A 17128-nucleotide genomic window follows, 5' to 3' on the forward strand; every position below is an offset into this window, starting at 1 on the left:
GGATTTGCCATCACAAGAGACTGATTTCACTCTTTCCTGCAACAACGTCTTGAGATCTTCAGCCTCATCTGGGTTTTTTTTTTAACCTCTGGGCTCTTTGTTCTCTTCAGACTGCTTCTAGGAGCCATTCCTGCTGGGTTCACATACGGTGTCAGGCTAAGTTAGATAGTTTCTGATTCAAGGTGTTGGATGAAACCAGACAGTAGATTGAATTCATGATGATTCTCTGTGTTGTGTCTTCTTGCATTACACAGCAAGCTCAGTCTAGCTCAATCTACATGTAATTAATTGGTGCTAGACAGTCCTGAAGTAAGATGGCTGCTCTGATCATATTACAAGCAGCCATCTTTGTTGTGATGGAACCATTGTCATTTCCTTCATGCATGCATGCACGTGTGTGTTGGTATACACACATATATGCAATCAGCATGGGCTGATGATATATGGAGTCAGTCTTATCTCTTTTCTATCTTTGCTTCATTCCTATAGATGTCTTGGTAGCTAGTGGTAAGGGGAGTTTGGGGAAGGAAAAAGAAATGCTTACAGCGAGTTATGTTCTTATCTCTTTCTCTCCACCTGCCTATCTTCAAAAATACATGGAAGAAGTCGGATAATAATGGACTTATTGAATTATTGATTCTCAATAATGGAGTCAAACAACAGGCATTGGCTGGATTATAAATAACCCTACAAAAGACCCTGCTGACTTGGGAGAGACAATAGAACCTAGTCCCTGGCTCAGAAATGACCAGCTTTTAAATGATATATTTAAATATATCATGTAAATGGAACCAGCCAGTGACTGCCAGAGACACATCCTCACGAAAACAGTTTCCATTATCTTTGCAGGCACTAATTAGTCTATGTATGTACATGCAACAGAACACTTCCATTTTTTTTTACTTTGAAAAGTAATTTCCAGATAAAAATCATTTTCAAGTAAAATATTAATATAATATATTAATATATATAATATATAATCTCGCCCCTTCTGTTCAACATTTATGTAAAGCCGCTGGGTGAGATCATCCGTGGCTTTGGGGTGGAGTTCCATCAGTACGCTGATGACACCCAGCTGTACATCTCCACCCCAGGCCACCCCAACGATGCCCTTGAAGTGATGTCCCAGTGTCTGGAGGCCGTGCGGGCCTGGATGGGGAGAAACAGGCTCCGACTCAACCCCTCCAAGACCGAGTGGCTGTGGCTTCCAGCGTCCTGATATAGCCAGCTGACGCCATCGCTGGCTATTGGGGGCGAATCACTCGCCCCCACGGAGAGGGCTCGCAACTTGGGCGTCCTCCTGGACGCACGGCTGTCTTTAGAAGATCATTTGACGGCCGTGGCCAGGGGGGCTTTTTATCAGGTTCGCCTGATACGCCAGCTGCGCCCCTTTCTAGATCGGGACTCTCTATGCACAGTCACTCAGGCACTAGTCATTTCCCGCCTGGACTACTGCAACGCTCTCTACATGGGGCTCCCCCTGGGGTGCACCCGGAGGCTCCAGCTGGTCCAGAACGCGGCCGCGCGGGGGATTATGGGGGCGACGAGGCGCTCCCATGTGACACCTCTCCTGCGCGAGCTGCACTGGCTCCCAGTGGTCTTCCGGGTGCGCTTCAAGGTGTTGGTGACCACCTTTAAAGCGCTCCATGGCTTAGGGCCGGGGTATTTACGAGACCACCTTCTGCCACCAATAGCCTCCCACCGGCCAGTACGCTCGCACAGAGTGGGCCTCCTCAGGGTGCCGTCCGCCAGACAATGTCGGCTGGCGACCCCCAGGGGGAGAGCCTTCTCTGTGACGGCGCCCACCCTCTGGAACAACCTTCCCCCAGAGTTACGTATAATAACAGACCTCCGGATTTTTCGTCGGGCCCTGAAAACCTATTTATTTCAACAAGCTGGGCTGGCCTGAGTTAAATTTTAAATTGATTTTAAATTGGGTTATCTTAATTTCGGCCAAAATATTTAATTATTTTAATACTGTTCTTAAATTTTGTATGCTTTGTTTTTATCTTGGCTGTGCACCGCCCTGAGTCCTATTGGAGAAGGGCGGTATAGAAATTTAATTAATAAATAAATAAAATAAAATAAATAAACATTCACATAAGGCTTTAAAAGCATTTAAAGCTTGTTCGAAGCATGAGACAAGGTAGGGAAGACTGATAAACTGATATTGAATCGCATATACGGTAGTTCTTGACTTATGACTACAATTGAGCCCAAAATTTCTGTTCTTACGTGAGACATTTGTTAAGTGACAAATGTCACTTAATTTGTTTGCCCCATTTTACGATCTTTTAACAGTTGTTAAGTGAATCACTGCAGTTGTTAAGTGTGAAAAACAGTCATAAGTCACTTTTTTCAGTGCAGTTGCAACTTTGAATGGTCACAAACCAAATAGTTATAGGTTGAGGACTACCTGAACATATTTCTCATTTCTATCTTACAGTGTTTTAAAAGCTGCTATTCCAAACAGAAGGTGTTTTTTCCCCCCATTTTATATTATTTACTTTAAAAATATTCTTTCCCAAAGCACCTTGCAGAATCAGTTGTGAGGTTACAAGTTGCCCAAAGAGTCTCTGTGAACGTTTGCAGAAGGAAAGTTTAGAATATCGGTCTCCCGAGTCCAAACGCATATTCATATTCTCAGACTGAAACTTCATAGGATAAAATTCTAATTTGGGCAGAATTTGGTTCTTCTGAGCCTGCAGTAGTCCTATTATTCTAATTTGGCTCATATAGAAATTCTTCTGAAACCGGAGACATTCCTGGAAATTGAAAGCCCTGATTAAAACTTTTCGGTCTCTATCAAGCAATGATTACTCTCTTAGGGGAAAACCACAAGTCTCAGAAGGGATGAGTCGCATGGCGCATGGACGAAGGGAGGACAGGAGAAGCAGCTCATGGAGGAATGTGTCTCCACCGAACTGAATAAAGAAGCATGGGGGAGGCAGCCGCAAGGAAAGCGGGAATGATTTGGCCACAGAGTTGACGGGACTTGATGGATGAGACTCCTGCTCACTCAAAATGATGGAGGGAGGAGGCAGCACTCAAGAGAACCAACATCCCTAAAGAGCCAAGACAAATGATCTGTGCCACCGAAATTTAAATTGATTCTGACTGAAGGCCTGATTCCATCTGAGAGAATGCAAAGCATTGATGCAACAAGCTTATTTCTTTGGGGTTTATCAGGTTGGGTGGCAGAGAGGCAATGAGGGAATTTATACTGTGCTGGATCTTTCAAAGAGCACCCCTTTGTTCCTCCTTTCCAGCATTCTCCTCTCCCTGAACCCTTTGTTCTAGCAAGCAATTTCTTTATATATACTGCTCAAAAAAATAAAGGGAACACAAGCAGAAGACCTCCGAGATCTGAATGAATGAAATAGCCTTATTAAATACTTTGTTCTTTATATACAGTAGTTTATACACTGCTCAAACAACTAAAGGGAACACAAAACTACTATATGTAACGAACAAAGTATTTAATACATCTATTTCATTCATTCAGATCTCGGATGTCTTCTGCTTGTGTTCCCTTTATTTTTTTGAGCAGTGTATATATTATTTATAACACAACACAATATAACAAACAAAACACATAATATAAATTCCTTTTTTACAACTGTTTTGTAACGGTCATCTTCTTGTTCTAGCAAGCAATTTCTTCCCACTCTGGCACTCTCCATGTTGCCCACTGCCAGCCAGGGATGGGATTCAGCCAGTTCGGGCCGGTTAAGGTGAACCGGATGCTAATTTTAGATCTGGTTTGCCGAACCGGTAGTTGCAAGGACTGGCTGGCCTCTCCCACCCCACCCCTCCCAGGAGTCTCCATGCAGCCTGTTTTGGATGCCAGGTAAGTACAGCGCCCACGCGGAGGCTCTGGGAGGGTGAAAAATGGGCCTCCCTGAAGTTCTGGAAGTCCAGAAATGGGCCGGTTTTCGGCCTCCGGAGGACCTCCGGAGCCTGGGGAGACTGTTTTCACCCACCCAGAGGCTCAAGCAAAGCCTCTGGAGCTTGGGGAGGGCGAAAATGCCCCCACCCACCCTGGTGCAGGAGACTGAGTAGGCCATGCCTACCATGGCCATGCCCATCCAGCAACCAGGCAGAGAACCGGCTGCTAAAATTTTTGAATCCCACCCCTGCTGCCAGCCCTATTATTCCCAACCAGCATCTGCTAACGGCAGGGATAGTCCAATACTTTGGAAGATGTCAAGTTGGAGAAGATTGCAAGTTATTATCCTAGCTTTAGGTCCATAACTAGAATTCCCTGAAGAAATAGGGAATGGGAAGGAGAATGTAGAAGGTGTCACGGGGAAGGGGGGGGTATCAGCGTTTTCAAAATTCTTGGCCCCACCAGCCAATCGAAGCCCCACCATTTTTACTATGTGTTAGATACATCCCACACATCTAAAAAGGGGTGATGATGGATGATTTCAATCCTCCAGTTGTACTTACCATTTGGGCATCATATCATTGGCCTCTTTGGGGATACACCTGGGAATCCCAAAGGTGCTTTTCCAAAAGACAACTGGATTTTCTTGTTGTTTTTTCCTTGAAAGCATTTCGCTTCTCATCCAAGAAGCTTCTCCAGTTCTGACTCAGAAGCTTCTTGGATGAAAAGCGAAACGTTTTCAAGGATAAAATAAGAACGTCCAGTTGCCTTTTGGAAAAGGATCTATGAACTGGATGATTGAGAATCTCCGTAGAAAATAAACTTGGAAAAACATACAAGTAGTCCTCAACGTGGCCTACTCACCAGGGTCCTCACCAGGGCCTGGTGGCTCAGCAGACTGATAGCATTGTGATTAACACCAGCTGTCTGCAATTACTGTAAGTTCGAATCTCTCCAAGGCTCAAGGTTGACTCAGCCTTCCATCCTTTCTAAGGTAGGTGAAATGAGGACCCAGTTTGTGGGGGCAATAAGCTGACTTTGTATATATGTACAAAAGTATGAAGGCTATTGCTTAACGCATTGTAAGCCGCCCTGAGTCTCCGGAGAAGGGCGGCATATAAATCAAATTTAAAAAACAAAAACAAAAACGTACAACCATTCATTCAGTGACCATTTGAAATTACAACTGCACTGAGAAAAATGACTTACAACTGATCCTCACACTTACAACTGTTGCAGCAGCCCTAACCTAATCAAATTATTATAAGAAGAAACTTTCCAGCAACAAAGAAAACATTCCTCTGCTACCTCTTACAAATCAGCATGGTAAAATCACAGCACATTGGCATTTTCTTGTGGCTAGACATGTTTTCCAATACCTTCATCCTGGTCATTTGCTGCTATGGCAGCCAGAGTGGGCGGAAGCTGGGAGAGAGGCTATGTTTAGAATGTTTTTCCAATGGGCACTAAGAAGATTTGCTAAAGGAATAGGGCACAGGGAAGGAGATAATGGTTGCCAACAGGGCAGGATCCCAAAGGAAATGGTCCACTTATCCTCTGGGTTTAGCAAATGGAAATTGTCACTTTTAGTGTGATTTCTGATACAGTGCAGATAAGCTAGGAGGGGGAAAAAGATCAGCTGCCAAATACAGATGTTATTATCAGATTGTAGAGACATAGAAGAATAGAATAGAACAGAACAGAACAGAACAGAACAGAACAGAACAGAACAGAACAGAACAGAATAGAATAGAATAGAATAGAATTCTTTATTGGCCAAATGTGATTGGACAAACAAGGAATTTGTCTTTGGTGCATATGCTCTCAGTGTACATAAAAAGACAAGATACGTTCATCAAAAATCATAAGGTACAACACTTAATGATAGACATAGGGTATAAATAAGCAATCAAATCATACTAGGAAACAATATCAATATAAATTGTAAGGATACAAGCAACAAAGTACTTTTGGAGGGTGTGAATTAAGTATACTGAGCAGGGGTGGGTTCTACTTACCTTTACTACCAGTACGCAATGGGGCCGTGTGCATGCGCAGAAGTATTTTGATGACGTCGGGGTCGGTGGGCGGAGCCTCCCACTGGTTTTACTACCGGTTCTATAGAACTGGTGCGAACTGGGGGCAACCCACCACTGATACTGAGCTTATATCGGTGATTTCAATGTGTTAAATATGACTCTATTTTATAGACGGTAGTCAGCTACTCCAATAAAGCAGTTTTTCTCAACCTGGGCATGCTGGCTGGGGAATTCTGAGAATTGAAGTCCACATATCTTAAAACTGCAGAGGTTGAGTAACACTGCAGTAGAATATTATTCCAAGGAGTGAAAATTGACTTCGGAGCCTGACAAATATGTTCCTTAAAATTCCCAGCCACTTTAAGATGTGTGAACTTCAACACTGAGCCATGGTGGTGCAGTGGTTAGAATGCAATACAGCAGGCTAATTCTGCCAACTTCCAGGAGTTCGATTATGACCAGCTCAAGGTTGACTCAGCCTTCCATCCTTCCGAGGTTGGTAAAATGAGGACCCAGATTGTTGGGGGCAATATGGTGACTCGGTAAACTGCTTAGAGAGGGCTGTAAAGCACTGTGAAACGGTATATAAGTCTAAGTGCTATTTGCTATTGCTAACTCCCAGAATACAGCAGTCAGTAATGCTAGTTAGGTATTCTGGGAGTTGAAGTTCACACATCCTAAAGTTATTGAGGTTGGGAAACACTACTCCAAGGGGAAAACACATCCATGGACAAACACATACAATCAATAAAATGATGATTTGTTAATACAGTAGTAACATCACCATCACCCTTATTCTCATTATTACTAATATTATGGAATAGACAATTTAATACAAAAGACCTTGATCTTTATTATTGACTAAGAGTCAGTGAAAACTGCTCAAGTTTGCATCCCATATTATGCCATATTTGTCTTATCCTGTAATCCAAATTTAGACCGGGGTCAATCAAGATGATTACAATAGAATGCCTTGATCCCAGTCTATAATTACAGCCTTGCTGTTATTAGCTTATTTTATCCACAGTCTAGTGTATCACCCAAAATAGAGATTTCACCAAGTGTAGGCTTTAGTCTCCATAGTCTGAATTTAGAACAAAGTCTGTACTGCAAGATACTTTCCACTTCTCCATCTTTCTTTAGACTCTCCACCCTGGTTGCATGGGAAATAAAGCTATTTTTATTTGTGCAATTTGCCCATCAAGGAGACAGAGAGGTGGATAAAATCAGCCCTTTCCCACTCTAAATGCAATGAGTCATCTCTCAAATACACCCCCAACCCATTCTTTGGTGTTTTGTTAAAGAATTGGTCATCACAAAGGTGATTGGGTTATTGCTGAAAAAGAGGAGGCCTGGCAATCTGTTGTCGATGGTGGTTTGCTATGCAATGGTGGTTTGATTGTGTGTGTTCCAAGCTCAGGGAATTGAATGCCACATAGTGGTTCTGCTCTCATTCTACTTCTGTTCATGATTATGATGAACAGAATTTTGTGGGGCTGCCACAAAGAAGAGGGAGTCAGGATATTCTCCAAAGCACCTGAGGGCAGGACAAGAAGCAATGGGTGGAAACTAATCAAGGAGAGAAGCAACCTAGAACCAAAGAGAAATTTCCTGACAGAACAATTAACCAGTGGAACAACTTGCCTCCAGAGCAGAGGTGGGTTTCAGCAGGTTCTGACTAGTTCTGGAGAACTGGTAGCGGAATTTTTGAGTAGTTCAGAGAACCGGTAGTAAAAATTCTGACTGGCCCCGCCCTCATCTATTCCCTGCCTCCCAAGTCCCAACTGATTGGGAGGAAATGGGGATTTGGCAATAACCTTCCCCTGGACTGGGGAGGGAATGGAGATTTTACAGTATCCTTCCCCTGCCAAGCCCACCAAGCCACGCCCACAAGTAGTAAAAAAATTTGAAACCCACCACTGCTCCAGAGGTTCTGAATGCTCCAACCCTGGAAGTTTTTAAGAAAAGATTGAATAACCATTTGTCTGAAGTGGTGTATGGTTTCCTGCCTAAGCAGGGAGTTGGACTAGAAGACCTCCAAGGTCCCTTCCAACTCTGTTATTCTATATCTATTTCTATTAGAGTCAACACAGTACCTGGATTTGTTGAACCATGTTTCGTAACTGTACCAAGAATTCTTTGGCTTCTTTGGCTCTGTCTGAAAGTCCATTCAGGGCCTGGGACAGCTGGCTCTGCAGGAAACAGGGAAGGAAGAGGAAATGGGAATCAAAAGGACATTTATTTCCATATACGTTTCCTAGATATACTGATTTATATCCCAGCAGATGATCAGAATTCCTTCTTTTCCATCTCAGTCCCAAACGTGTTAGCGAACCAAGGCATCAGTTGAAGCCCAGAGCAGGAAATTAATCAGAATTGATTTCCACCAAACTGTTAAACGATTTAGTTTATTATATTCCATTGCACTCCTTCCATAAAAATGGTCGCTATCCAGTTGGAAATGTTATTCTTATTCTATTAGCCACTTTTTACAGACTAGCAAGATGGAAAGCCAAAAACAAATTGAGTGATCCCATGACTACAAAGAGGAAAAGAAAGTGCAGGAAGCATAAAGTAATTCTGCATGCACTCAGTCCAAAGTACCAATGCTGGAGGGAATTAATAAATTGTAATTCAGTCCATTGAAGTAAATGAAGACAGGATGAAAATCTAATAAATACACAAGACAAAACAAAACAAAGCAGAATTTGGGGCTGTCTTCCTTAAATATGATGTTATAGTTGAACAAATCAGCTCAAAGGCAATATTGTACTATATTGGGATCTAATAGCCTGCTTCAATTGAAGGTATCAGATTGGGAAAGGTGTAAATGCTTATAGATACATTAATTTTTAAAAACTTTTTCAAGATTCCTGGTTGTTTTTATGTCAATAAATCTGTATATTATCCCATCCCCAACTCTTGTCACAGAAGAGATAAATCTCCAGGTAGGATCATTCTAATAAGATCATTCTTATTGATTGCTACAACTAGTACTTATAATACGTTACCACAGTATTTTTTTTAAAATAATTCTTGTGAATTTTGTAATTATGGTCTTTTTAAAAAAACATGTTTTGAACGATCTCGCTCTCTTAACAACTATGTTATAAGTATGCCTGCAAACATTGTCTCCTCCTGACCTATGTTGCTCATACTCTGTATTTTGAAATATACAGTTAGTATATCCTACAAACTGAACTGAAGAAGGTCATCAGTGCTTCCTTGTAGGGCTGGCTATAAAGTTAAATGGGTGATAGAAGGTGGAAATTGGTGGTGGTAGCCAGGGGTGAAATTACTTACCTTCCCTACTGGTTTGGAAATGTGCGCTCCGTGTGTGCATGTCACATGCAAATCTGGACCGTCTGTGCATGCGCAAAGCCTTCTGAGCATGTGCAGAGAGTCAAAAAAAGGTTACTTCCTGGTTTTAATGACATTAAACAATGTCCGGGCAGGTGGGCGGAGCATCATGTTGCCATCGCGAACCGGTAGCATTTCACCACTGGTGGAACCACTGCATTTATGTTCCTCATAAATGCATAAATAGTTGTATTTGCTCTACTTCATGTCTTGGGTCTCTAAATTATACTGTTGTCTACTCTAAGGCCTGGGTCTTTCAGGGTGATACCCAGGGCAGTGGTGGGTTCCTCCTGGTTCAGCCCGGTTCAGCCGAGCTGGTAGCGGTGACGATATGACATCACCGAACCAGTTCTCTTTGTTCAGGAGCTGGGCCCTCCCGTCGGCCCCCATGTTATTCTTACCTTTTATTTGGCCCCACCCCCAATCTATTCGCTGCCTCCTGAATCCCAGCTGATCGGCTAGAAGGAAAAAAACTGTTTAAACTCTTGCCAAAGGGCTTCAAAGTGCCGCCCTACAGCTGATCAGTGTTAAAAGGTAGTGTGGTGGTAGACCAGTGCGCTCGAAAAACAAATGGGTAGACCGGTGCGCTCCAAAAACAAATAGGTAGGCCGGTGTCTCCAAAAACAAAAGTGGTAGACCAGAATGCTCCAAGAACAAATGGGTAGACCGGTACAGCTCTGTAAGCAGTTAGACGTAACTGTTAGACGTAGCAGTTAGGGTAAGCCTGGTAGACCAGTATCTCTGCTAAATCCTAAAGAATTGTCACATGACCATCAAACCATGCCCACAAAATAAGCCACGCCCACAGAACCGGTAGTAAAAAATTTTAGAACCCATCCCTGGCCCGGGGTACCAAATGTCAGATGTCATCTCCCTTAGCATGGGATGGGCTTCTTGCTCTCCTTGGTGCCTACTTGATGCAGAATTCAAGTCAATCTTGACTCCTTGACTTGCTGAATGTCTGGACTAGTCCCTGAATTTTCTTGGCAAGGTTTTTTTGGAAGTGGTTTGCCATCATCTCCTCCCTAGATTTCAGAGAAAGTGACTGTCCCAAGGTCCTCCAGCTGGCATTGTGCCCGAAGCAGCACTACAGTTGGGTTTTTAACCTGTTGCCTTCACCACTGTACAAAACTATAGTAGCTCTCTATTATATTAGGGTTCTTTTCATTACAAAATAAATTGTAATTGTTTAGAATATTAATTGAATAAAAGATTTGAAAAGGACCGCGGAGATCTTCCACTCCAACTTCTTGCCCAGTGCAAGAATCCACTCCTAGAACATTGAGGTAGGAGAACAGCAAGCAGAGTTGGAGGGTGGAGTTAAACACATCATTAGTTTGGAGTCCTTGGATTGTCATAAAAGATCTAAATCCAACTCCCCTTGAATCTCATTAACCTTATCTAGCACCAATTTAGTGTTGACTAGATTCTTGTATATAGACTTGAGTAATAAATCTTTCTGAACTGCAACTTAACCTATGTGCTGATCCTTTGTGCCTGGCAATAGCAATAGCACTTAGACTTATATACCACTTCACAGCCCTCTCTGAGTGGTTTACAAAGTCAGCATATTGCCCCCAACAATCTGGGTCTTCATTTTACCAACCTCGGAAGGATGGAAAGCTGAGTCAACCTTGAGCCAGTCAGAATCAAACTGCTGAACTGCTGGCAATCGACAGTCAGCAGAATTAGCCTGCAATACTGCATTCTAACCACTGTGCCACCACGGCTCTTATATACAATCCCCAATAATTGGCCATTCAGCCTCTGGTGAATATCTCTGGTGAAGGTAAGTCCACCTCCTCTTGAGATAGCTGTTTTGTTAGTGCATAGCTCTTACTGTTGGAATTTTTTCCTGATGTCCAAGCAAAAACACTTCCTTGTTATTTAAACCCATTGTCTCTTGTTCTGTTTTCTGGAACAACAAATAAATATGTCGGCTCCACCTTCTGCAACACAGCTTTTTGTTATGTCAGCACAGCTATCATGTCTCCCTACAGTCTTGTCTTCTCCAGGCTAAACATACCCAGCTCATCCAACTGTTCCTCAAACGTTTCTCATAATTTTTTCATAATGATCAAGCTGCAAAGCAAAGGCTTAACCGCAAATGTAATATGTATTTCCAGTAATGCCTCTAAGTTTCAATAAAACCTAGAGGTGTATTTACAAAACTAAAATGATGAGTGGCTTCAGCACAGTGTTTTCTTTGGAACAAAATACATACTGTATTTTTCAGAGTATAAGACGCACCTTCCCCCCCCCACAAAAGAGGGTGAAAATCTGGGTGCGTCTTATACTCCGAATGCAGCCCCGCCCAGTTTCTCAAATGGAGGTTTCAGAGGCTAAAAAAAGCATCAGAAACGAAACTTCAGAAAAGAACCCCCCAAACAGAGCTTCAGAAAAAAAAGCCCCCAAACAGAGTTTCAGGAAAAAAGCCCCAAACAGAGCTTCAGAGGCTTTTTTTCTGAAGCTCTGTTTCAGAGGCTTTCAGAGCAGGGGTGGGTTCTAAAATTTTTTACTACCAGTTCTGTGGGCGTGGCTTATTTTGTGGGCATGGCTTGGTGGGGGTAATGTGACTGGGTGGGCGTGGCCAACTTTTTTTTTCCTTTTAAAAGCATTCTTTCTACAACCTTAAGAGGTTGCAGAAAAAAATGCTTCTAGAAGCCTCTGACGATCAGGCAACTCAGCTGGGATCGCCAGGGCGTTTAAAGGCATTTTTTTTCTACAACTTCTTCGGCTGAAGAAGTTGTAGAAAAAATGCTTTTAAAAGCCTCTGACAATCCCAGCTGAGCCACGCAATCATCAGAGGCTTTTTTTTTTACTTTTAAAAGCATTTTTTCAGCTGAAGAGGTTGTAGAAAAAATGCTTTTAAAAGTAAAAAAAAAAAGCCTCTGATGAGGTGGGCGGGGTAAGCGAGCGGCGACCTGGCCGGGGACCGGTTCGGGGTCATGGCCAGCCAATGTTATTACCGGTTCTCTGAACTACTACAAATTTTTACTACCGGTTCTTGTGAACCGGTGCGAACCAGGAGCAACCTACCACTGTTTCAGAGGCAGGAAAAAAAGTTTTTTCTGAAACAAAGTTTCAGAGGCAGGAAAAAAAGCAAAAAAAAAAAAAAAAAAAAAGCACAGAGCTCACAACCAAGGAACCTCTGGGAACAGCTGATTGGGGGTATTCCAGGAGGCTGATCCACCTGCCAATCAGCTTTTTTCTTATTTTCCTCCCCAAAAACTAAGGTGCGTCTTATACTCCGAAAAATACGGTAAATAGATTACTGGAAGGCTAGGAATGTTAGTGCAGTGCATTTTGCACTTTAAAAAAAGAGGCAATTTGATCTGGTGATGAAGGCACTAGGTTAGAAATTGGGAACTGTGAGTTCTAGTCCTGCTTTAGGTATGAAAGATGTGTGGGAGACTCTCTCCCAGGGGCCAGTCATTCTCTCTCAATCCATCTCACCTCACAGGATTGTTGCTGTGGGTAAAATAGGAGGAGGAAGGAGTATTAGGTATGTTCTCAACCTTGAGTTATTTATAAAAACAATAAAGGCAGGATTAAAGAAAAACTTTTCAAAAGATTACCAGTTTGCCTACTGTTGGTTGTTTTACGTAGACTCCTCCACACAATGTTAACCATTAAAAGGCCACATGCAGTGGAAATGTCATGCCTCAAAGCTATTACGGCACATCTAACTTGACATTTAACCCACATTCAGGCAGGCAGACCCAACACAGCTAGATTAACTACTTCACTGCAGGCAACAAAGAACACACTCAGGAGCTGCCTCAGAAATCATAGTCTGTGTTTATTTCTCTCCCCCAGGGTTTAAATTCTAGGTCTTTTCGTTCCACCTTTCAAATCAATAATAAGAGGTTGTGGGATGAGAAGATTGAGATAGTAATGGAAGGAACTGTAGATTTACATAAGCAAGGGACAGAAGGGATGTGTGTTGGTAGCTTATCTCATAAATGTCAACTCAATCTATCTGGTGAAAAAAAACTTCGGAGAGACTCTGCCTTAACAAATTGACAAATTTGTAAATTAAACAAATGAAATAACAGTTGGAAATTCCTCTTTCAGTTTTCAAAATTTTGTTTTCATCTGCAATATTAGACTCAATATTAAAGGCATGATTTTATTTTTAACCCCATACAAAATGGGGGTGAAGGAGGGATATTTTTGTGGGCAGGTCTCTCTTGAATGGTTCCTGGAGCAATTCCGAGACGAGAGCAGTTGCTTCAGAACTGGAATTTCTTTTTCTTTTTAATTTTTATAATCTATACACTTTTAGCACTCAAGCTCTTTCAGTCAAGATGGTGCCTTGATTGCTAGAGGGAAAATGACAAGAAAGCAGTAAATGGAGCTGAGGGTGGCAAATTACCTTCACTTTAGTTATCTGCTCTTTGCAATCAATGGCTTCCGCATTATGTAAATTGGGCATTAAGAAGATGAGTCAATGTAACGTTTCCCAACCTGGGTGCCCTCTTCATACATTGGAGCTAGTTCCCAGAATCCTCATCTAGCATGGCCTGAGGAAATATAGTGCAATCTGATGACTTGAGTCCAAAATGTGCATCAAAAAACCAAGGAAGATTTTTGATGAGTAAGATTAATCATTATTAATTGTTAATTATTATTAATGACAATGATTACTCAATTATTGATTATTATTATTATTAATAATAAATTATTATTAATATTATAATATTATTTAATTATTATTAATTGTTATTAATTATTATTAATGCTGAGTAAGATTAATGAGTAAGATTAAGGGACGCAGTGGCTCAATGGCTAAGATGCTGAAAAAAACTGAACTACCATTTCATATGGTTAAAGTCCAATTTGCTGTTTAAAAACTGGCTTGTAGTAATTTTCACTTAGCTGTAATTATTGAACTTTTAAGTTTTGTTTGTTTGCTTCTTTTAGTTGTCCTTACATCATTGTTTTATTTGAAAAGCATTTGTTTTTCTTCTCTTTTGTAGTTGTATAAAAATGATAATAATAAAAAGGCCTGCAAAAGAGTTGCAATGAAGCACATTCAACTGAGGTTAGCTACAGACTTCACCACAATCAGGGATGATCTGGAGTTCAGCGGTTCGAATCCCTAGTGCTGCGTAACGGGATGAGCTCCCGTTACTTGTCCCAGCTTCTGCCAACCCAGCAGTTCGAAAGCACGTAAAAAATGCAAGTAGAAAAATAGGGACCACCTTTGGTGGGAAAGTAACAGTGTTCCGTGTACCTTTGGCATTTGGCACATGACCACGGAGACATCTTCGGACAGCACTGGCTCTTCGGCTTTGAAACAAAGATGAGCATCGCCCCCTAGAGTCAGGAACGACTAGCACATATGTGCGAGGGGAACCTTTACCTTTACTTTAAGATTAATCAGCAGGACTCAAAGGCAAACAAGTACCAGGAACCATTAAACTGGCAATCTCCATGTTTTCTAAGAAGTAGAGCTGCTGTTTCCTTACTGAGTTGGCCAACCCTTTGCTTAGCTTTCCTCGGCCTGCTGATTTCCAGATGTTTTGATATTACAACTCCCAGAATTTCAATCTTTTAACCACACTTTCGGGGAATTCTGGGAGCTGCAGTCCACTCTGGAAGGTCTCATGTTCATGAAGCTTTCTGGTTCCCAGTTTTTGGTTTCTAGGCCCAAAACAGTTTGGAAAGGAATATAAAATAAAACAATCAGTTCCTCCCAAATTTCCATAACACTCTTCTGGGAAGTTGCCTTAGGAATATTTTTCACAACTTGACTGTCCTCTTTTGGAAAATGTTTACAAGGATCCATTCTCTTCAGTGCAACATAAAGGTAACAATCATGGGAACTTTTGTACAGTATTGAAAGGAAAAGACAACTGAAAGATAAACTTTGGAAAAGATGCTTGCGTAGGATATGGAGATAAGATTTTTTTTTATCCTCTCCCATTTTTCTAATCTACAATTGTGATTCTGCCCTAAAGAAAGTGATCTGGTACAAAAAAATAGTGTTTGCTTAGGTTTAAGTTTTGATTTGAAAAAAGATTTCAAAAATTGATGCAGGGCAATATCAATCAGGTAGCTCTCTTGTGATAGTTACAATAGGATTCAATGGGAAGAAGCAGGGGATACTGAACACTAAATGCTGCCAAAAAAGCCAATGCAATCCTAAATTGCATTAACAGAGGGATACAATCTAGATCAAGTGAAGTACTAATACTCTATAAAGCCTTAGTAAAACCACACCTAAGTTTTGGTCACCACACTATAAAAAAGATGTTGAGACTCTAGAAAAAGTGCAGAGAAGAGCAACCAGGATGATTAGGGGACTGGAGGCTAAAACATATGAAGAACATTTACAGAAACTGGCTAGTCTAGTGAAGAGAAGGACCAGGGGAGACATGATAGCAGTGTTCCAATATTTGAGGGGCTGCCACAGAGCGGAGGGAGTCAAGTTGTTTTCCAAAGCACTTAAAGGCCAGATAAGGAATAATGGATGGAAATTGACCAAGGAGAGATTCAACTAGAAATGAGGAGGAACTTTCTGACAGTGAGAACAATCAACCAATCAACAATCAATGGAACAGAGGTTGCCTTTGGAAGTTGTGGGAGCTTCATCACTTGAGACTTTCAAGAAGAGATTGGACTGCCATTTGTCAGAAATGATGTAGGGCCTCCTGCTTGAGGGGGGGATTGGACTAGATGACCTATAAGGTCCCTTCCAACTCTGTTAATCTGTTAATCTGAAAAAGCCTATCACCTTCAGGTTTCTCTTGTTTGTGGGCTCTCAGAAGGAAAAGGTAGACTGTACTTCTGGTCTATGTTCATGTGGCATGTTGGGTCAGATAGTGATCTTGGTTGTATTATTTAGTCCACATGGGAATCATTGGGAGGGCTACTAAATTCTGGGATGATTGAAAGGCACAAACCATAAATAGCCACCTTAGAACTGACAGGTCTGGGATGAGTAATCATCAATAGAATAGAACATTTGTAGCCCAGCTCAGTGCCTGATCATGTTAACTAGTTGGGTAATGAAACAACTGCAAGAAAACAACCAAGTTTTGAGTGCATCAAGGACCCCAAATTGAGTAATCACATTTTGGAAACAGCAATTGTAAGACAGAAAGATGATGTCTAAATATTCTAAGTCTAAATATTTTTAGCCTATAAAATGCTACTTAAATGTCTGGGGCATTAAGACTCATACCTGGGCACCAAAATTGAGTGTCAAATGGCCAAGCAGTTCTTGGCAAGTAAATGAGTCTGCCTTGCTGTAGATAAAAAGAGCAGGGATTTTATGTGCTGTAAAATATAAATCTTCTCTTCTTCTTTAGGTGTGTCAATAGTCTTGGAATCATCGAGACAGGCTAGAAAAGTTTTCCTCTCTCTGGCTTGTTACAGCCAGAGGTACGGTAGATTGTTAATCCTTTTAACAATGAGAAACAAAAGCAAAGAGAAAGTTTCAGAATTAGGGTGTAGGGTAGGCGAAGATGAGAGATTGGCAATGTTGATATGCTCAGCTTGGAATCACACAGTCTAGGGGTAAAAAGACTTTTTCTCTCCAGAGCAGTGGTGGGTTGCTACTGGTTCGTCCCTGATTGGGCAAACTGGTAGCGACGGTGGCAGGAGGCTCCGCCCACCTGCCTGGACGCTTCTGCACATGCGCAGAAGCGTCACATGCGGGAGTGCACACACACAAACACACATACACACACACACACACACACACACACACACACGAGCGAACTGGTAGCAAACTAAATTGAAACCCGCTACTGCTCCAGAGGGTAGTAAGCAGTGGTGAAATCTAAAATTTGTTACTACCGGTTCTGTGGGCATGGCTTGGTGGGGGGGT

The 17128-nt window shown here is 41.8% G+C and overlaps 1 protein-coding gene across 8 annotated transcripts in view; it reads right to left on the bottom strand.

Annotated features, from left to right (window-relative positions):
- TRIM9 (tripartite motif containing 9) overlaps positions 1-17128 on the bottom strand; it is a 71135-nt gene that overhangs the window by 39937 nt on the left and 14070 nt on the right. For all 8 annotated transcript variants that reach the window (XM_060693775.2, XM_060693769.2, XM_034433360.3 and 5 more), the window contains exon 2: positions 8025-8120. In XM_060693775.2, the coding sequence (XP_060549758.1) occupies positions 8025-8120 (96 nt within the window). The remainder of the gene's footprint in view (positions 1-8024; positions 8121-17128) is intronic.

Source organism: Pantherophis guttatus, chromosome 1 (genome assembly GCF_059756535.1).
Source record: "Pantherophis guttatus breed Tessera chromosome 1, ASM5975653v1, whole genome shotgun sequence".
NCBI lineage: Eukaryota > Metazoa > Chordata > Lepidosauria > Squamata > Colubridae > Pantherophis > Pantherophis guttatus.